This window comes from Mytilus edulis, chromosome 4, assembly GCF_963676685.1.
Source record: "Mytilus edulis chromosome 4, xbMytEdul2.2, whole genome shotgun sequence".
Taxonomy (NCBI): domain Eukaryota; kingdom Metazoa; phylum Mollusca; class Bivalvia; order Mytilida; family Mytilidae; genus Mytilus; species Mytilus edulis.
Window position 1 is genome coordinate 76,340,829 of NC_092347.1, and position 23,187 is coordinate 76,364,015.

Here is a 23,187-nt window from a genome sequence, read left to right on the forward strand (position 1 = left end):
AACAAAAATTAAATCCTTGGGGTTCTTTGATATGCTGAATCTAAAAATGTACTTAGATTTTTAATTATTGGCCTAGTTTTCAAGTTAGTCCAAATTGGGGTCCAAAATTAAACTTTGTTTGTTTTCATCAAAAATTGAATAATTGGGGTTCTTTGATATGCCAAATCTAACTGTGTATGTAGATTCTTAATTTTTGGTCCAGTTTTCAAATTGGTCTACATTAAGGTCCAAAGGGTCCAAAATTAAACTAAGTTTGATTTTAACAAAAATTAAATTCTTGGGCTTATTTGATATGCTTTATCTAAATATGTACTTTGATTTTTAATTATGGGCCCAGTTTTCAAGTTGGTCCAAATCAGGATTCCATATCAAGTATTGTGCAATAGCAAGAAATTTTCAATTGCATGCACAATAGCAAGAAATATCTAATTGCACAATATTGTGCAATAGCAATTAATTTTCAATTGGAGTTATCTTTCTTTGTATAGAATAGTAGTTGATAATATATGTTGGAAATTTGCCAGACATGACTATGATGTCATTTTCTATTTTTATTTGCCAATAACTTTATGTAAATAACTTCATTGGAAATTTGCCAATATAAAATGTTGCTGATGAAGCTTTTTTTCCTTATCTTATCTAAAATGTTTTTATACGACCGCAAAATTTGAAAAAATTTTCGTCGTATATTGCTATCACGTTGGCGTCGTCGTCGTCGGCGTCCGGCGTCCGAATACTTTTAGTTTTCGCACTCTAACTTTAGTAAAAGTGAATGGAAATCTATGAAATTTTAACACAAGGTTTATGACCACAAAAGGAAGGTTGGTATTGATTTTGGGAGTTTTGGTCCCAACATTTTAGGAATTAGGGGCCAAAAAGGGCCCAAATAAGCATTTTCTTGGTTTTCGCACTATAACTTTAGTTTAAGTGAATAGAAATCTATGAAATTTTGACACAAGGTTTATGACCACAAAAGGAAGGTTGGGATTGATTTTTGGAGTTTTGGTCCCAACATTTTAGGAATTAGGGGCCAAAAAGGGCCCAAATAAGCATTTTCTTGGTTTTCGCACCATAACTTTAGTATAAGTAAATAGAAATCTATGAGATTTAAACACAAGGTTTATGACCATAAAAGGAAGGTTGGGTTTGATTTTGGGAGTTTTGGTCCTAACAGTTTAGGAATAAGGGGCCCAAAGGGTCCAAAATTGAACTTTGTGTGATTTCATCAAAAATTGAATAATTGGGGTTCTTTGATATGCCGAATCTAACTATGTATGTAGATTCTTAATTTTTGGTCCCGTTTTCAAATTGGTCTACATTAAGGTCCAAAGGGTCCAAAATTAAACTTAGTTTGATTTTAACAAAAATTGAATCCTTGGGGTTCTTTGATATGCTGAATTTAAAAATGTACTTAGATTTTTAATTATTGGCCTAGTTTTCAAGTTGGTCCAAAATTAAACTTTGTTTGATTTCTTCAAAAATTGAATAAATGGGTTCTTTGATATGCCAAATCTAACTGTGTATGTAGATTCTTAATTTTTGGTCCAGTTTTCAAATTGGTCTACATTAAGGTCCAAAGGGTCCAAATTAAACTAAGTTTGATTTTAACAAAAATTAAATTCTTGGGCTTATTTGATATGCTTTATCTAAATATGTACTTTGATTTTTGATTATGGGCCCAGTTTTCAAGTTGGTCCAAATCAGGATTCCATATCAAGTATTGTGCAATAGCAAGAAATTTTCAATTGCACAGTATTGCACAATAGCAAGAAATATCTAATTGCACAATATTGTGCAATAGCAATTAATTTTCAATTGGAGTTATCTTTCTTTGTATAGAATAGTAGTTGATAATATATGTTGGAAATTTGCCAGACATGACTATGATGTCATTTTCTATTTTTATTTGCCAATAACTTTATGTAAATAACTTCATTGGAAATTTGCCAATATAAAATGTTGCTGATGAAGTTTTTTTTATTGTTTTATACAATAAACAATGTATATTCACTTTTACTACCAACCAATCTTTACCATTCAGTGATAACAAGCACTTTATTTTACATTTTAATATTTTATGATGTATTTAAAAGAGTAGTTATTGTTGCAAACTCCATTAGAAATTTGAATTGATATCAGTTTTGGAAAAAGGGAAACGGGGATGTGAAAAAAGGGGGGGGGGTTAAATTTTTCTCATTTCAGATTTCATAAATAAAAAGAAAATTTCTTCAAACATTTTTTTGAGAGGATTAATATTCAACAGCATAGTGAATTGCTCAAAGGCAAAAAAAAAAATTTAAGTTCATTAGACCACATTCATTCTGTGTCAGAAACCTATGCTGTGTCAACTATTTAATTTTAGATTTAAATAAGAAGAAATCTTTAATTGATTTGTAAAATCTTGACATTTGTTTTGTGTAAAAAAACCCATGTAATGTCAAAAATTTGATCACAATCCAAATTCAGAGCTGTATCACGCTTGAATGTTTTGTCCATACTTGCCCCAACTGTTCAGGGTTCGACCTCTGCTGTCGTATAAAGCTGTGCCCTGCAGAGCACCTGGTTAGATAATGTATGTTGGACATTTGCCAGACATGACTATGATGTCATTTTCTATTTTTATTTGCCAATAACTTTATGTAAATAACTTCATTGGAAATTTGCCAATATAAAATGTTGCTGATAAAGTTTTTTTTATTGTTTTATACAATAAACAATGTATATTCACTTTTACTACCAACCAATCTTTACCATTCAGTGATAACAAACACTTTATTTTACATTTTAATATTTTATGATGTATTTAAAAGAGTAGTTATTGTTGCAAACTCCATTAGAAATTTGAATTAATATCAGTTTTGGAAAAAGGGAAGCGGGGATGTGAAAAAAAGGGGGGGGGGGGCAAATTTTTCTCATTTCAGATTTCATAAATAAAAAGAAAATTTCTTCAAACATTTTTTTGAGAGGATTAATATTCAACAGCATAGTGAATTGCTCAAAGGCAAAAAAAAAATTTTAAGTTCATTAGACCACATTCATTCTGTGTCAGAAACCTATGCTGTGTCAACTATTTAATTTTAGATTTAAATAAGAAGAAATCTTTAATTGATTTGTAAAATCTTGACATTTGTTTTGTGTAAAAAAACCCATGTAATGTCAAAAATTTGATCACAATCCAAATTCAGAGCTGTATCACGCTTGAATGTTTTGTCCATACTTGCCCCAACTGTTCAGGGTTCGACCTCTGCTGTCGTATAAAGCTGCGCCCTGCAGAGCACCTGGTTAGATAATGTATGTTGGACATTTGCCAGACATGACTATGATGTCATTTTCTATTTTTATTTGCCAATAACTTTATGTAAATAACTTCATTGGAAATTTGCCAATATAAAATGTTGCTGATAAAGTTTTTTTTATTGTTTTATACAATAAACAATGTATATTCACTTTTACTACCAACCAATCTTTACCATTCAGTGATAACAAACACTTTATTTTACATTTTAATATTTTATGATGTATTTAAAAGAGTAGTTATTGTTGCAAACTCCATTAGAAATTTGAATTAATATCAGTTTTGGAAAAAGGGAAGCGGGGATGTGAAAAAAAGGGGGGGGGGGTAAATTTTTCTCATTTCAGATTTCATAAATAAAAAGAAAATTTCTTCAAACATTTTTTTGAGAGGATTAATATTCAACAGCATATTGAATTGCTCAAAGGCAAAAAAAAAACTTTTAAGTTCATTAGACCACATTCATTCTGTGTCAGAAACCTATGCTGTGTCAACTATTTAATTTTAGATTTAAAGAGTTTGAAGAAGAAATCTTTAATTGATTTGTAAAATCTTGACATTTGTTTTGTTTAAAAAAAAAACCATGTAATGTCAAAAATTTGATCACAATCCAAATTCAGAGCTGTATCACGCTTGAATGTTTTGTCCATACTTGCCCCAACTGTTCAGGGTTCGACCTCTGCGGTCGTATAAAGCTGCGCCCTGCGGAGCACCTGGTTTTAACTTAGAAAAATAAAGGATGCAAATGTCAAACATGTCAAATGAGTGTACATGCCTATCAGATGGTGCCTCATGTGCAGAGTCTGACGAGACTAGCATTGATGAAAACTAGAACCTAAGTCCTGTGACATGACAAGATTCAGTTGTACTTGACTCATATTTTTGAAAAGTATTTCAAAAGAAAAACATCAAATTCTGTTCTATTGTTTAAACTCGTTTTGTTCCTGTGATCAACTTAAGATGTAAAAAGGTTATTTGTAGTAAAAAATATTGGACAAGTAACAATTTCATTCAGACAAGTAAGTTTTGGTATGTACTTGTCCTACTAGACAAGTTGAAAAAAAGTTATTGTAGAGGCCTGTCGAATAATGATCAATTTTAGACCCTTTAGACCTAAATGTGGACCAATTTGATAACCGGGCCCAAATTATGGCAAATATTAAAAATCTAAATACATGGTTAGATTCTGCATATTGAAGAACCCTTTATATTATTTTTTTGATGAAATCAAACAAATTTTTAATTTGGATAAAACTTTTTTATGTTTATGCAGTCACAATGACATGAAACTTCATTGAAAGCTTGAACATTTTGAAGCAAAATTAACATCAACAGCTCACACAATTATTCAAGTCAGTTTTTCACGAACTATTCCAAATCAAAATAAGCACTTTAATTTTGTTTATTAAATATTTGATTTGGTAACTACACAGAAGCAAATCCAGATTTTCAAACTCAACACTAATTACAAAATTTATAGCTTTGTAAAAACCAATTAATAATACTCCTTGTTTTCAAAATTCCAATAGGGAACAAATTCCAGTCTGCCATGTTCCATCTCCTCACAATCTTCCATTCTTTTATAGGGTTTGAGTAAAAATCCTTGTTTCCAAAATTCCAATAGGGAACAATATTATGTGACTATTAATAGTAATCATAAATAACAAACATCTATGTTTAAACATTCTATTGTCCAAAGATTAGAATCAAGTTTTGCAACTGAGAACATCTTCTCCATTACATACAAATAATAACTACATGTAACCGAACAAAATAAAAACACATGATAATAACATCATAAACATTATTAATATTGAGACATGAAAAAGGGGGCAAATGGGTGGGGTGTAAATGTTAAATTGGAGCAAACGGACCAGGTACCAGGTTGTAGTGTATGGAACACTTTCAGGTCCTGTACATGTAGGCATTTAAAAAACACTTGTGTTTCCAGTAAGGAACACATTTGATGTCCCGAACATACATGTACCTTGATACCTGATCTGTCAAATGTATACTATTAATTAGCTTGAACATCTTTACTCATTATAGCAAGAATATCAAACAAAGTAAAATCTACAAGTTACAAATAAGTCTACATGAGTTATTGTCCTGTAAATTCATTTCCTGCAATTTATTTGTAATTTTTGTAAAAAATCAATATTTTAAATCTTTTTAAGTTTGCCTCAATCAAATGTTATGATACTTAAACGCATTACTTATTACCACTAAACACAGATGAAGTATTTATTTTGATGGCATATTTTCTACCATTCTAGAGTTCTGTCCCTTTATCATAGGAAAAATTGCTGAATTTTTCGTTTCTTTTCTCTGATCATCAGTTTACCTCAACTAATTAATTATATATAATTGTTATGAAACTTATACATTGTAAATAATGCTGAATGCAAAACTCAGATCAAATTTTGATAGCGTCACTTTTAAAGTGCTTGAGTTATGTCCCCTAATAACTATAAGACAAACAAAATGATATGTGACAGTGTGTTTCATTTTACATTAAGACTATGGTAGGGACATTCTGACTTTAACAGTGCTTATTGAAAAATTACAAAAAAACGTTAGCTTGAAAAATAAGATGGGTACAATTATAGGAAAAGGTAAAGGACATTTGTAGATTTGTTTAGGTCCATGGTCTGGTTTTAGGGAACGTTATGGTCAATTATGGCATTCACGTAAAAGGTACATTTGTACATGATTATGTGAAATGCTTTAGAAATGGATTTTAATGGACAAAACACATTTTTTAACCATTTTACATAATTGTCTTTTTTACATATTCATCATGTTAATACATTGTGCAACCTTGAGTCATGGCGGCTGTCTTTCGTACATGTAGACCAGAAATATATTTTTATGGTGGCAATGTAGGGTTTTTTTATATTAATAAATATGAATACAATGTAGATCATGTACATGTAGATTGAACATTTATAATGTTTTGTATTTAGTTCATGTATATTGATCATGACCCTTGAACTGGCTTGAAGTCATTTACAAAGGAAATGATAATACATTGTATTTATATTTTCTGTTGTATGAAAGCAGATTTATAGAACTATGTCTCTTTTGTGGTTTAAATAATGTTGATTGTGGACATGGAAATACATTGCTTGAGGAACCTATTTCACTTTCAGTTTTTATTTTTTTGCTGCAGACCTTTCTTATGCTTATTGATGAAGCTTACAGTAATATACATTTGTAGCATGTTACTTATTGATTAATTCTGTTATTAAGCTGTTGATTCACTCACAAACTAATGATGACTTCCTTCATTTACATAATTATTACCATCAACACAAATACACCTCTCTTGTCCCTCAATGTCCATAAACCTGGTCAGTTAGGTTCTTCTTTTACCATCAAAACAATTCAAACTGTTGTAATTAACTTTTCCCAATTTTATGTGTATCTCACCTTCATCTCAATCATGCTGTAACATTCACTTGAGTATTAAGCATTTGGCTGCTGATTAAGTTATGAGATATATTTAGGCTATTATTTTTTTTTACTTAAAAAAGTGTTATAAAATTTGTTTTAACCAAGTACAATAAACTATAGAAATGGTGTGAAAATTAATGCTGCAATGATCATGAAGGCAAATATTTTAAAAACTAAATAATCATGTGCTTTATTTTATTATTTCTTCAATATTGAAAAAAAAAACGTAACTGATTCATTCATGAGTCAGGCTAATTTTAGCTGGCTTTTCTACGGTTCAATATATATAACAGTCATAGCTAACATGCATATCATTTGGAATAAAACATATTTTTAAATCAAATGAAATAGTATATATATCTTAACATAGAAATAACTTATTAAAAATTTATATCATTAAACTTCCCTGTTTTATTTTGAGAATATAGAATACTAACAAGTGGGGACATGTGTGTCTTACTATTGAACATGGATTTATTAACTAGAGAGGAAGTCCTTGTTATTGACATCCTAAGACGAAGTGATAATTAAAATACCACATGTTCAAAACTAAGTGAACTAAACAATTGAAGTATGATCATGGTGATTTATAAATGTCTAATGGCATACTAAAAAATATGATAATATGTAATAAAATCATAAAGTCTGATCATTGATTCAAATTTCTGAATAAATTTACTTAAGCAACCCCTTCTGTATCTCAAGGGTGATCTCAAACACTTGTATGCCTATATTGCTTAAAGTAATTATTAGGTTGTCAGGTTAAGTCGTGTAAGTAGTGTAGATACATTAGCTTGCTTCTACCAATAACAGTATCAACCAGACCCCTATAAGTGTTAGTGAGATGGTTCTCAGAGTGACTGTCCTTCAAACAAGTACATGTATCACTCCATGTGATTTGTCTTTGAATTGCATTAAAATATTACCACTATTAAATTTAGAATACAATATTTACTAAAACAAATCTTTTTGACACGGACGACACAGTAAATATCATAGGTGTAAAATTAATGTGAAACAACAAGCTCCTAGATTCTTTACTATGCTATATTTGTCAGGAGAGTGGGGTGCTCATTTTCGCCATAATTTTCCATGTTTTTTTGCAGTTTATGTTTAGGTCTTTATGTTTTTGAAGTATATTGATATTTCAATATGAAAATAACATCAAAAACAAAATATTTTTAGCTTGTCAGAAACTGTGTTTCTTTGAAAAGTTAGATTAAAGGCTATTTGAAATTTCCTGATTTATTGTCAAAGGGGATACATATTCGCCGTTTTTACATATCTATTTAAAACCAAATAACTGCAGCTTTTATCAAATCAATTTTATCATAAATGAACAGCAGACATTTCAAAGGTGTAAAGAACTGAAATTTAGGGCATTCAGTCAATAAATTTACTTATAAATACTTCTTTGAAATCATTTTTTATTCAGGAAATTGGCTGAAAATTGTTGTCTGTTTTTCAGTCCTTTGCAGTAACTTACTTTCGCCAGTAAGTAGCGAAATTTTGTTTAAGTTTAAAAAATAATCATTATTTGTTATGATAATATAATTTACTGGCATATTTTTTCCATTTAACCCATCCTTTGAAGTTTTTACACCTCAAAATCATATAACGGCGAAATTGTGTCCCTGGCGAATATGAGTGCCCCACTCTATATGAATCACCTGGACAATTTCAGTTTTGTGAACAAATTTAATTTAGGGATTCCCAATAGCCAATTAAGTTTACAAGCTGTACAATGAATATTACTGTTTATGTAAAGAAAAATCTATAACTCAAAATAAGTAAAACGGCCAGTGTGGGCAGAGATTTCTATAAAATACTGCACCTCTGAGGATATTATTTTCCATTCACTCATTCATTCTAATTATAAAGATCGATGTTATAGGTCTATTCATTTAATGAAAGTTCACATGACTGATGTACAGCAGTACAGAATTACAAATTGTTTTAAAAATTTATAATGAAATGCTATTTTGTTTTATGCTTGAACTGTTGTTATGATTTTGAATCATGGATATTCTTTTTTTCTTCTTTTGTATTTCATTTTTCTATGTTAATATATGTACCGGAATGCAGAACTGATAACAAGAGGTTTTTATCCAATCAGAAATTTTGATTGCTGTCTCATTTATGAATATGATATCCCTAATCTCCTTCGTTCTACAATACAAGGCTCTCCAGGAGTGAATTTGGTGGTGGTGGTGGGGGGCAAGGTACCATCTCCCCCATCTCCCCCTTTGGTTGAAAAAAAGTAGTTGATATACAGGGAATCACTGGTGACTGGAGCAGACCCCTCTAAGGCAGTCATTGCCCCTCCTGAAAATTACTGAATCAGCCACCGCTTTCTTGGAAAAACAAATAAGTTGTTAAAATGAAAGATACTACATTGTAACTGGTGGGTTTTTCTGGACCTGTCCTGTACATGTAATTGTATTGGACCTTATATATTTATATCTTTAAAAGCCTTTACATGTTTAATGACCAATAGATCAATTGAACTGACAGGAACATGAATTTGAATGGCCTCAACATTTTGCTTCAATTCCATATTTTTAACGTTCAGATTTGTTCATTATCTAGAAATGTGTGTTTCTCATAATGTTGAGAATTTTTGTTCAAAAAGTAAACTGAACTAGAAGAAAAATTTAAAACATTTTCATATAAGACTTGCCCTTAATCAAATGGCAAAATGAAAATATATATTTACTGTAAGAATTGGCTTTGTACTTTAGTAAAGGTGTAAATAATCAATATCTACACATGTATTAGGAGTAGATTTAATCCTGTTGACCTGGGGAATATAAAGAAATACTGAGATAAATCCAGCCAATACTTAATTATGTCTAGGGGGTCTGGCTAATGAACTTCCTGATGGGGGGTAAACAATAAATTGATTGGCGCCAGATGCACCTGTTGCTTGCAAATGTTTTATCAGAATATTAAAGGATTACCCTACTTTTGAAATTGTCAATAAAATCAATAATTTATAAGTTATAAAAATGTTTAATGAATTTTAGTGTTTAGTCCTAACATTTCTGATAAATGTACAGTTTAAAGTTATTAAAAGTTTGTGATGATTTTTTTAATCTATAAATTTACATGTTTTACTGTTTTTCACTGTACATACATGTAATGATCATTGTCAAGACAATTGTTCATACATGTATTCCGCATTTCACTGACAAGTTTATTTTACTCATAGGTTATGAGCAAAATTTAAGTTTAATATTGCATTTGTGCTTTTGGGTGGATTGATATCTTTATTTTGTCGATTTAGTTATTTTCATACAATGAAGATACATTTTGTATGATTTAGAAGGCCTCATTTATTGTCCGTTGAGTGCACTGTACATGTATTATAAACCATAAATGTTTTCTGACATTTCATTTCCCATACACTACATGTATAATAAAATTGACTTTATTTTATGAGTTATAACCAATTGATTTAGTAGTTATTTGAATATTTATCTCATTGAAATGTGCATGTTAAATAGGTTTATAATCCTTCACTTTATAAATGACAACATTAATTAGTTTCCCCGGCTGATCCCAGAAGCAGAATTACACACTTCATTAGCTAATAGTGATCAATAAAACACTGTCACAATGCTTTACAATGGTTGTTTGTGCTATATCTTGTCAGTGGACTAAAGGGGTATTTTGAGAGTTGTTTCTGGTAGTATTGTACGTACTTGTACTTGTATTTAGATTTTAGAAACACAAGTTCAGTACAACTGACCACAAAACATGTTTGCATTTGTTAACCTCTCTAAATGTACTTTTAAAATCAAAACTTCCTTTTAAACCCACTTCATGTATGACTATGATTATTAGCTATAGGTCAACCAGAACAATTCTTACTTCAGTCTTCACGCTCAACTGCCAAATCTACAGGCCTGCAGCTCAATTTTTGAAAAGTTTTAGTTAGATTCTATTGGCCTGTAAGTCTGATTTTTACAGGCCCGAGAGCAATTTTACCTGCCTGGGCTGCCACTCAGCGTGAAGACTGTACTTATAATCAGTCTAGATTTATAATTAGAAGAGAAACATCTGCCTTTCATGAATTGGTGGCTCAATCTTTGTATTCGTACTGTAGTTAAACAAGTTTTACGTTGGCACAACCCTTGGCCCTTCTACGCCAAATGGCCTAAACGTCAAACACTATGATGGTTTATATAATTGATACCTGGCAACTGGTACTTATCTCATCTAATGAATTTGTGATAGATTGTCATGAAAAAGATGTGACAGTGAAATACAGACTTCAGAGAAACGGTTGTCTCAGGTTCTAACTTAAAGTTATCTAGGTCAGGGTCATCTAGAATATTTAAAAAAGTAATAGATTTCAACTTTAATATTATGAAAAAATTGAAAACAACATATTATGAATTGCATGCGCCTAAAGCAATTTTCTGGATCTACCTTCATCAGGAATGACTATAGTTGAATATTTAAAAGTCAAGGATGTATAAGAACGGAAACAGTATAAGACACCCACATGCATCTTTGGCTCATCTACACATGTATATATATAAGTACAAAACAAGTCTATATTATCAGTTTAAACCAATGTAAACTTGTAAAGTGTATTTCCAATTGTAAATTGTAATACATGTTAGCAACTGATGACACCTGATGAAATATTACATTTAACTTAAAAGATATAAATGAAAGATTTATTTAAAATAAGGTTTAAAACTGGTGACAATTAAAAACTCAGACCCTGGACCTAATAAAAATGAATAAACAGCTACCAATGTGTTTTCTTCATTAATATTGACATAATTCTTAGAAATTGATCAATGACTTTGAACTGTCAGACTTACTTTATTAATTTATTCTTTTCAGGAAAGAATTTGTACAATAATGAACATGTGGCCATAAAATTGGTAAGTATAAAGTACTGTTGTCTTCATCAATTAACAAAAGAATTGATTTGATTATATAGAAGAAGGGAGATGTTGAGATAGATGAAACTGAAATAAACCATTCCAACCAACTTAAAACATACTCTAAAGATAGGGATTGGTAAATATGAGATATAACAAAGCCTTTCAAAGGGAAAACATTTTATTAGATATACTGAAGAGTGTATACAAATGTAATAAAGAATCAATACAATGTTAAATTCAAAATTTACTTATCATACTTTGATACTTTTATAGATCATGTAAATGCAAATATACTCTTTTAAGTTCTAATAGTTATCAAAGTATCAGGATTGTAATTTTGTACGCCAGACACGCGTTTCGTCTACATAAGACTCATCAGTGACACTCGTATCAAAATATTTATAAAGCCAAACAAGTACAAAGTTGAAGAGCATTGAGGATCCAAAATTCCAAAAAGTTGTGCCAAATACGGCTAAGGTAATCTATTCCTGGGATAAGAAAATCCTTACTTTTTTAAAAAATTCAAAGTTTTGTAAACTGGAAATTTATAAAAATGACCACAATATTGATATTCATGTCAACACCGAAGTGTTGACTACTGGGCTGGTGATACCCTCTGGGACGAAACGTCCACCAGCAGTGGCATCGACCCAGTGGTGTAAATATTTATCAAAGTACCAGGATTATAATTTTGTACGTCAGACGCGCGTTTCGTCTACATAAGACTCATCAGTGACGCTCATATCAAAATATTTATAAAGCCAAACAAGTACAAAGTTGAAGAGCATTGAGGATCTAAAATTTACTTTTAACTGGTGTAATTAATATATCTTTCAAGATTATGAGTTCACTTTTTCTACTATTTAAGAAAATGTCTATATTCTTTATTTCCATATCTGGTATTCTTCTTACATTTTACCATGACTAATTGCAAACACTTTAAAATAAATTATATGATTTGACTTGCTAATGTACATGTAACAGAAGTCAAATAAATCACTAACATGTAAAATATATACCAAAGGAACTGATGGAAGTAAAATGAACACACCCTTCAGCAAGATTCAAGACAAATATTCTGTCAACTTTTAATTTCATAGATACATTATCACTGCTATTACATGTAAAACAAGTAGATTATGCAGATAATGTTTATTAGTTTAGTTACTGTGGATTCATTTATTTTTGTTGGTGCAAAAATGTATCAATTTTCATGGATATGGTAAAAAAAAAAAATGTTGGTGGGTATTAAAATGTTTTACAAAAGTCATACAAAGAGGCTTAAATAAAAGTTGAGTTCATTTGGCAGTTAAATTTGTGGTTCACCTGCACCCAAGAAATCTAGGAAAATTGGTATCCAATGAATAATAATTAAAGAATCCACAGACCTTCAATTTACATTCATTCACTGGTTGTAAAAAAAAAAGAAATTAATAAACCATATTAAAAATCAACTGTAGAGCTTGAATACATATTGTGTTGTATTAGTTAACTATTATATTGAGATTTAACAAGGTCTGAACACTGAATTGTAAAAGCTGTTACAAGTTATATAATGTGATTGTATTACAGGAGTCTATGAAGTCTAGAGCTCCACAACTTCACTTAGAATACAGATTTTATAAACAGCTAGGTCAAGCAGGTAACATCTTGTTTAATGTTGGGGTGTGAATTGGAAAATTATAGACTTAAACATGTGCATAGGATATGGTCCTGTTGTCCTTAACCTGTCCATATACATATATGGGACACGAAAAAAACCCCAGAAATTACATGTATAATTTGGAAAAGTTTTCTTAAACAAACACAGCTTACCTTAATTTATTGTAATATAGTATATTCATGTATTGCAAACCACTTGATTAATCAGAAACATGTTGTATTATCAATTTTATTATTGACAAATGGTGGTAGATTGAAAGTATACAAGACCATAAAAGTTCAGCCGAGTAGGATGAAGGATTTATGCTTATTCATGAGTAAAAGAGAAATGAAAAGAATACAGACAAAAACTTGTGTTTTAAAGAGAACATATAAGATTGGCTTGAAAGAAGGGTCACTGGAAACAGCCATAATTTCGCTATCATAAATCCCAAATTACAAACTGATCAATGTGAATTGTCTTTCTTACAGTGTGAATCACTAAATTAAAAAGTCTTATGGCTTATTAATTCATCAATAATGTTACCAGTTTGTACCAATTAAAAAATGAAGTTCTCAAATGTATTTATGCACAGTGACAAATACCTCTGCTGAAGAAACTTTAAAAAAAAAAGTCACATGACAAAGGATTGCATACAATTCAATTGTAACTGAAATTATAGAGCTAAAGTCAAAATTGGAACTCAAATGTGAGAAAAATGAGAGTGTGCATGCAAGCGTATATATATATATATGCAGTCCAATTTGATTTGTCTTGGACTTAAGTCAGAACTATGTATTGAGGGTGTAAAAAATTTATACATGCATCACTGTCAGAGTGGTCTGTCTATTGCATTTTGTGAATATAATTTTCTTTGTCTGTATATGACACCTCAGAAACCAACCATTTATGAAGGACAAATATTGTATATTTTCTTATTTCAGAGGGGATTCCAAATGTATATTATTTCGGACCATGTGGGAAGTATAATGCCCTGGTACTAGAGTTATTAGGACCTAGTCTAGAAGATCTGTTTGATCTATGTGACAGAAAATTTTCTCTTAAGACTGTCTTGATGATAGCTATACAACTGGTAAGTAGTTAGTTAACTGGTTCCTTGTTTTGATCAGTCTATGCATTGTATTTAAAAGTAAGGAGTAGGGGTATGCTTGCCAATTGGTCATATATTCCCCAGTCTAAATAACCTGGATTTAAACAATTATAGGTCACTATAAGGTCTTCCAAAAATTGAAAGAGAGCACCAACAGCTGAGTTTATACAACAACAATGAACCATACATGCATCAAACAGCAGTCAACCACAACTACTGGATTACAGGTTCCTACATAAATGATGAGATTGGCTTAAACATGTTTGTAAGCATTCAACCCTCTTCTTAACATTTGAAAATAGTGTAACAGCACATCATAAGAACAAAGTGCAATATACATAAAAAAAAAAAGATAAATGAATAAGAAATTGTTATCAACTTACTAGAGTGAATAGTTTAAAAAGTTTATTTTTGAGACTGAAACTATCTCTTTTAAGAACATGCAGACTTTGTTAACTTTGTGATTCCACAATTGTACGCTTGCTAATATAGATTTTAACTATTCTTGATAGTTGTTACAATGTATATGGACCATAATTTGGTATTCGGCCTTTGGTTTCTTTTTGTATCCTTTTTTATAAGTTCTAAAATTTTAACTTTTATTTTGTGGGTTGTGTTGGTGTTAGAATAGTATGAATGGAACAATTGAGTTTTTCGAGAAAAAATTAATACATTTTGATTCACCGTTTAAGTGACAGGAAACCAAACAGGAAACCAATCTTTATTTTCTTTATTTTGCACAATATAATTCAAAAGGCATAAATAAACACCATTACAAGTGTTACTTGCTTCATGTTAATATTTAAAATCTATTTTCAATGTTATATTAAAGTTTTTTTTAAACGTGACAGGAAACCATAAGAAACCGAAAGCATTTTTTTAGTTTTATTTTATTGCAAAATCTGCTTAAAATAATCTGAACAGTATACTTTTTCTTAAAATCCATCTTAAATGTAACAGTATTATAAAACTCCTAAATATGTGCTTGTTTTGAAAACAATTAGTACAATTTATTCAGAATTTTCCATATTTTCTTCATTGATACAGGATACCATAATCGTTGTATCTTGATGTTTTGGCCAAAAAAATATATTTATATTTGGTTTTGAAATTCCAGTTATATAAAATTTATTCCAAATCATTGGCAATGTAAAATTCTTTAAATCCAGTAAAGAAAAAAAGCTTTTAACTTGGAATTAAAATCTTTAAAATAGGCACCATGTGAAATTTGTGACCTGTACACCATCTACATGGTTTCCACATTTTAACCTACTTTAGTGGGCTAAAATCAATAAAGTACTTCCTTTCAAGTCATGCCTGGTAAAAGTTTACTTTTCCTTTGACAAGTTTATTGCGTTTCTGAAAAGTGTTTGCAGAACAATAAAAAAAAAAAAAAAAAAAAATTGTGACAAAGTTACCAACTTTGTACATTCCTAGTGTAACGGTATATTAACATGCATTTTTCATTTAATTATCTTTATTCACCTAAAATATCCAGTAATATTTACTGCTGAAGCAAAATCAATCCAACGAACATCGGCACCATGATAAGAGACGTAATTTCGATTGAATTTTCCAAGGACCCTTTACATCATTATTGGGAAACGTAGTGTGTTTAAACGTCGGTCAAATTTGAAATCGATTTTGTCAAGTCATTGGGCATTTATTTTCACACAAGATCGTATGTTATATTATGCACATAGGAATAATAATAGACCCCCGGCGCAATCTCTTTGAAAATTGTATTTTCCTTTTTAGCTCACCTGGCAGGAAGGGCCAAGTGAGCTTTTCTCATCACTTGGCGTCCGTCGTCGTCCGTCGTCCGTCGTCGTTAACTTTTACAAAAATCTTCTCCTCTGAAACTACTGGGCCAAATCAAACCAAACTTGGCCACAATTATCATTGGGGTATCTAGTTTAAAAAATGTGTGGCGTGACCCGGTCAACCGACCAAGATGGCCGCCACGGCTAAAAATAGAACATAGGGGTAAAATGCAGTTTTTGGCTTATAACTCAAAAACCAAAGCATTTAGAGCAAATCTGACATGGGGGTAAAAATGTTTATCAGGTCAAGATCTATCTCCCCTGAAATTTTCAGATGAATCGGTCAATCGGTTGTTGGGTTGCTGCCCCTGAATTGGTAATTTTGAGGAAATTTTGCTGTTTTTGGTTATTATCTTGAATATTATTATAGATAGAGATAAACTGTAAACAGCAATAATGTTCAGCAAAGTAAGATCTACAAATAAGTCAACATGACCAAAATGGTCAGTTGACCCGTTTAGGAGTTATTGCCCTTTATAGTCAATTTTTAACCATTTTTCGTTAATTAAAGTAATCTTTTACAAAAATCTTCTCCTCTGAAACTACTGGGCCAAATTAATCCAAACTTGGCCACAATCATCTTTGGGGTATCTAGTTTAAAAAATGTGTGGCGTGACCTGGTCAACCAACCAAGATGGCCGCCACGGCTAAAAATAGAACAAAGGGGTAAAATGCAGTTTTTGGCTTATAACTCAAAAAACAGAGCATTTTGAGGAAATCTGACGAGGATAAAAATGTTTATCAGGTCAAGATCTATCTGCCCTGAAATTTTCAGATGAATCGGTCAATCGGTTGTTGGGTTGCTGCCCCTGAATTGGTAATTTTGAGGAAATTTTGCTGTTTTTGGTTATTATCTTGAATATTATTATAGATAGAGATAAACTGTAAACAGCAATAATGTTCAGCAAAGTAAGATCTACAAATAAGTCAACATGACCAAAATGGTCAGTTGACCCGTTTAGGAGTTATTGCCCTTTATAGTCAATTTTTAACCATTTTTCGTAAATTAAAGTAATCTTTTACAAAAATCTTCTCCTCTGAAACTACTGGGCCAAATTAATCCAAACTTGGCCACAATCATCTTTGGGGTATCTAGTTTAAAAAATGTGTGGCGTGACCTGGTCAACCAACCAAGATGGCCGCCACCGCTAAAAATAGAACATAGGGGTAAAATGCAGTTTTTGGCTTATAACTCAAAAACCAAAGCATTTTGAGGAAATCTGACATGGGATAAAAATGTTTATCAGGTCAAGATCTATCTGCCCTGAAATTTTCAGATGAATCGGTCAATCGGTTGGGTTGCTGCCCCTGAATTGGTAATTTTGAGGAAATTTTGCTGTTTTTGGTTATTATCTTGAATATTATTATAGATAGAGATGAATTGTAAACAGCAATAATGTTCAGCAAAGGAAGATCTACAAATAAGTCAACATGACCAAAATGGTCAGTTGACCCCTTTAGGAGTTATTGCCCTTTATAGTCAATCTTTAACCATTTTTCATAAATCTAAGTAATCTTTTACAAAATCTCCACTGAAACTACTAGGCCACAATCATCTTTGGGGTATCTAGTTTGAAAAATGTGTCCGATGACCTGGCCATTCAACCAAGATGGCCGCCACGGCTAAAAATAGAACATAGGGGTAAAATGCAGTTTTTGGCTTATAACTATGAAACCAAAGCATCTAGAGCAAATCTGACAAGAAGTTTAATTGTTAATCAAGTCAATATCTATCTGCCCTGAATTTTTCTGATGAATTGGACAACTGGTTGTTGGGTTGCTGCCCTCCAATTGGTAATTTTTAAAGAAATTTTGCCGTTTTTGGTTATCTTGAATACTATTATAGATAGCGATAAACTGTAAACAGCAATAATGTTCAGCAAAGTAAGATCTACAAATAAGTCAACATGACCTAAATGGTCAATTGACCCCTTAAGGAGTTATTGCCCTTTATAGTCAATTTTTAACAATTTTCATTAATTTGGTAAATTTATGTAAATTTTTACCAAATATAGTTCTCTGTTACTAATGGGCAAAGTTCATTATAGATATAATTGTAAGAAGCAAAATCGTTCAGTAAAGTAAGAACTTCAAACACATCACCATCACCAAAATACAATTTTGTCATGAATCCATTTGTGTCCTTTGTTTAATATGCACATAGACCAAGGTGAGCGACACAGGCTCTTTAGAGCCTCTAGTTTAAACAAGTCGAAACAAGTCTACAGATTATGTTTGCTAACATCCCGTTGGAAACAAAAACAATGTTTAGAACTAGTATATCGTATGTCCGGCTGTAAGGGCGTGATCACATGTTAGTCACATGTTTCACGTATGACCGGAAATGATTAGAACTTAAGGACAAAAACAATTTTAATAAATAACTGGACTTCTGTTTCGTGTGAAATGTAACGCATAACGATAACGTCATTTTCTTACTTAATTATTACGAAGATCAAAACAAGAATGTAAATCATCTCTGATTTACCTGTTTGAACATCTCGCGTGAGTTCATATTTGCATATTGTTTTTAAGAATTCTATTACAACAAAGCAGATTACATCATCTAAAATTTGCGTTACGAAATCGGACACAAAAATCACGCCACTGTTCTTACATCTGCTACATAAATACTTATAGTTCTCGGCATTTTCTTCTCACTATTCTTATTGGTCGATGTTCTTTGTTATTTGAAAGCAAAAGTTACGAATTTGCCAGTGACGATTATCTATAAATCAGTCGGGGTTATGCTCTTCGGAAGCAAAAAGTAACGCGAGAAACGACACAAAAAATATGGTTGTAGAATCTTTGAAATTTGTATATTTCAATTTTTTTTCTAGGGAAGAGTAGCATACACTTGTATGTTAATAAAAATAATGGCATCTTTAGATGTAGTTTCAACTTTTCTTACAGTAATTCAAATTTTATCACTTTTCTATAGTTATAGGAAACGGAGCCCAATAGCAAATTATGGTCCATATATGTTTTTAATGTTATATAAATTCGTAATTTTTATGTGACCAGCTGAGACATATATTTGTTGTCAGTGATGTATGACATATGTTGGATTATAATAATGTCATGTAACAAGGTCATAACCTTGTCTTAGTAGTAAAAGACATGACATGCATGAGTAGTTACATACTAGATTAGGTGGAACTTATAATTTCTGTTATATATACTTTTATTATCACATTTTGGCAAGATCATGTGGGGTATATTTAAGATATAAGGATTTTTCATTTATAAGTACTATTTTCTTATTGTGACCATGACAGAAGCCAGAAGGTGTTTGAACCAGGTGTGATAATTGGTTTATAAACCTGTCGTGTAAAATCTGGCTGAATGAATTATTGCTGTTGTCTCTGGAAAAAAAGTTCTTGGGGCATTAGACTTTGCTATACACTACAAAATGATGAGCTGGACATTTTATTTAGGCTATTTGACTTTAACATGTTTAATACCTCAACAATAGAAAAAATCTGTATGTTTAATATAAGGTTAGACGACAAGGTTAAGGTTTCCCATAGATATCAATTATCCAAGTGTTTTGCTTTCTAATTAAGGGAAGTCATTTTCCAGGACAAAGACTGAGTTTTGTTTTGGTAATTTGTTTCCTTAATTTATGAATGTTTGGTTAATTTGCATGTATGCTTCCAAATAACAATAGTGGATTGAGAAAACAATATGATATCAATGTTTTTAGCAGTAATCTTAAGTTTTGTGTCTATATTATTGTAGATAAGCATTACTTAGTAACTTACTGATATATTTCAGTTCTAAATAATAGTTTTAAAGTGTAATAAACAATTGTAAAAAGATTGACTGTTACATTTCTTACAACAATCAATAACAACTGGGAACATATGTACTTATACTCAGTAGTTGTACATAATATACCTTATATTTTTATTTTTGAAGTATTTGAATTATCCTCTAGTATGTAACATAATGGATACTTTGATTGTTTTTCTGGTTTCTATTGAGGAAAATTTCATTTTTTTTTTATCATTTTATAGATACTTCTGATAGAAATATCAATTTATATGATTGATGATCTCAGTATGACATTAGAACTCTGGTGAATTTACAAATTAGTACTAGATTATCAATCTCTAATAACTTACAGGTAAAAACATAACCTGAAGGCAAAAATAACCTACATGTATGATGTATGTCCTTGACCTTTTTGGTACACTTATAAATCATTTATAAAATAAAAAAAGGTAAACATTGTATTTTTATTAAAGCTTTGTACTGTAAAAGCACACACTTCCTCAAGGTGTGTTTTGAATAATTGTTTACTGATTAGAGAATATGAGAACAAAATTATGTATGATTGCTGTATGTTTCAGTTTTTTAGCAGTTTTTTTTATCAATGCTATTTCATGAGTTGAAAAGCAATCTTCTCATGACCCAAACAAATATTCTGTCTTTCAAATTTTTTACTTTATTGTCAGAGATACAATGTATTAAGTATGCAGTTAGAATAGTTGCTTATCCTATTACCATAGAAATATTTTGCCCCTCCCCCTCAGTCATAATCTATTGACTATTTGTTAGTCTAATTTTAAATGTTGAAGATTCTGATTTACTGTTAGAACTTGATTGGAACCGCTAATGATAAGTCAATGCTATTTGGTGTGTAGTTGAATCAGCATAAGTACATCTCATATCCAGAATGACACCAATTTAAAATGTATGTACCTCATCTTCAATGTACTTTTTTCTTTTCAGCTCACAAGAATGGAATTTGTGCATTCTAAACATTTAATATATAGGGATGTTAAACCAGAAAATTTCTGTATAGGACGACAGTCTACTAAGAAACAGCATATTATTCATATAATTGACTTTGGTCTTGCAAAGGAATATATAGACCCTGAAACACATAAACATATTCCATATAGGGAGCATAAAAGTCTCACAGGAACTGCCAGATACATGAGTATAAATACTCATTTAGGCAAAGGTACGTGTCAACAGGCTTAAATTGAAATTGTTTAGAGATTATGATTTGTATATACAGATTTCAAAGAATACTTTTAACATTAAATAATTTAATTTTGGATGTAACACGTCTTCTGATTGGCTGACGTTATTTTGTTATGAGCCCATAGACATAATTTAGACATGTGACAGTGACGTCATCAACGTTTTTAATGGTTTTCTACGGTTTAAAATCGAATTTAGAATTAAATTATAAGAAATGACTGTAATATTTTTTATGTTATTTCTTCATAGACAGAAAAAATATTACAGTCATTCCTTAAATAAAGTGAAGAAGAAAAGGCTACACTGTATTAAGCCTCAAACCTAGTTGATGATTGTCTTTGAGTATATCATGTTGGGTTTTTTCTGTCACTAAATTATTTGTGTTGCTAGAAGCAAAAATGTCATTTATGTAGATAATTTTCTTACCATATATCATGTTAGATTTTAAAAGTTTTTGTTGTGCTTGCTGTTATTTCAGGCCAAGAGACAGATAGTTATGTGTATTTTTGTCTTCTCATTACAGGTTGACATAACAATATTTTGTGATAAAAAAATCTTTAAAGATACAAGAACATTTTAAAAAGTAAAAAATTTGGTACCAATAACTGTACTAATAAAGGAATGCATAAAACAAATATATGAAAGATGCCGTCAATTCAACATTTCCTACAGTTCATTCTTATAAAGGTTGTTGATATGCACATTTTGATATTTCTAGTATAGCTAAACAACCTTAAAAATGACAAGCTAATTATAAATAATGGGAGCAAAGGTGAAACGAAAAAGGACACTTGGGTCAAACAAAAACACTTTATCTAATAAAATTGTACATATGTAACAAACAGAAGAAACAATAATTCCTAATTCTATGAACTACGAGTACAACAAATTCACTTTAAAGTTTGCTTAAATGTTGATATCTCTTTTCAGAACAAAGTAGACGAGATGATTTAGAAGCATTAGGTCACATGTTTATGTACTTCCTGAGAGGAAGTTTACCGTGGCAAGGTTTAAAAGCTGATACACTCAAAGAGAGATATCAGAAAATTGGAGATACGAAGAGAGCTACTCCAATAGAAGTTTTATGTGAAAACTTTCCAGGTAATTTTCTTCTCTCTGTTGTGTTGGTTTACACAATTATCAAGTCAAGTTAATAACGTTTGAATTTTAAGTTTTGATTTAATCATTCAAAACACAAATTAAGTTTGAGGTAACTAACTGTTCTCAAATTTTTCCATTACCATTCATAAGAAATTATGTGTTTAATTATATGGTATAAAATTCATTCTATTTTCAGTTACAGAAAGGTTTCATTTTATTCACTTTTTATTTGCAGATGAACTTGCCACATATTTAAGATATGTACGACGGTTGGATTTTTTTGAAACGCCAGATTATGATTACTTGCGAAAGTTGTTCACAGACCTTATGGAAAAAATGAATTATAGTGTAGATTGGGAATATGATTGGACTGGAAGACAGGTGATCATTCTTATATTTTGTGGAAAGTGATTCAGTCACCTTATCTTTATTCATAAGAATGGGAATTCAATTGTAGCTAGTGATTACCTCATTCATTGGTGATAAGTATAGTGAAAACCTTATTACCTCATAGATGGTAATATGTATTGGAGAACCTGATTTCTTGTGTAAGAAAATGTTCTTGACACAAAGAAAACTTGTGCCATTTGATAATTGCAAGTTCTATTATTCAGAACTTGCTTGGGTGAGATAAGCAAACAAGAAAATAATAACATGAACGAGGAATACATATTTTTTTTGTCAAACTTAATTCTGTTATTTGTGATTTATATTTCCAACTCTGAAAATCATTAGGCAAAATCACACATTCAAACACACACAATTTTGTCAGTATATACAAATTAGATAAGAATGCATATAGAAAAAAAATTAAAACATCTGGGATAATACTCATTCAAAATAATTTCATTAAATAAAGAATA

General features: G+C 30.7%; 1 protein-coding gene across 16 annotated transcripts in view; it reads left to right on the forward strand.

Annotated features, from left to right (window-relative positions):
- LOC139520561 (casein kinase I-like) overlaps positions 1-23,187 on the forward strand; it is a 42,206-nt gene that overhangs the window by 3,566 nt on the left and 15,453 nt on the right. For all 16 annotated transcript variants that reach the window (XM_071313338.1, XM_071313347.1, XM_071313346.1 and 13 more), the window contains exons 2-7: positions 11,609-11,649; positions 13,225-13,294; positions 14,239-14,387; positions 20,966-21,200; positions 22,154-22,324; positions 22,560-22,705. In XM_071313338.1, coding sequence (XP_071169439.1) covers positions 11,609-11,649; positions 13,225-13,294; positions 14,239-14,387; positions 20,966-21,200; positions 22,154-22,324; positions 22,560-22,705 — 812 coding nt within the window. The remainder of the gene's footprint in view (positions 1-11,608; positions 11,650-13,224; positions 13,295-14,238; positions 14,388-20,965; positions 21,201-22,153; positions 22,325-22,559; positions 22,706-23,187) is intronic.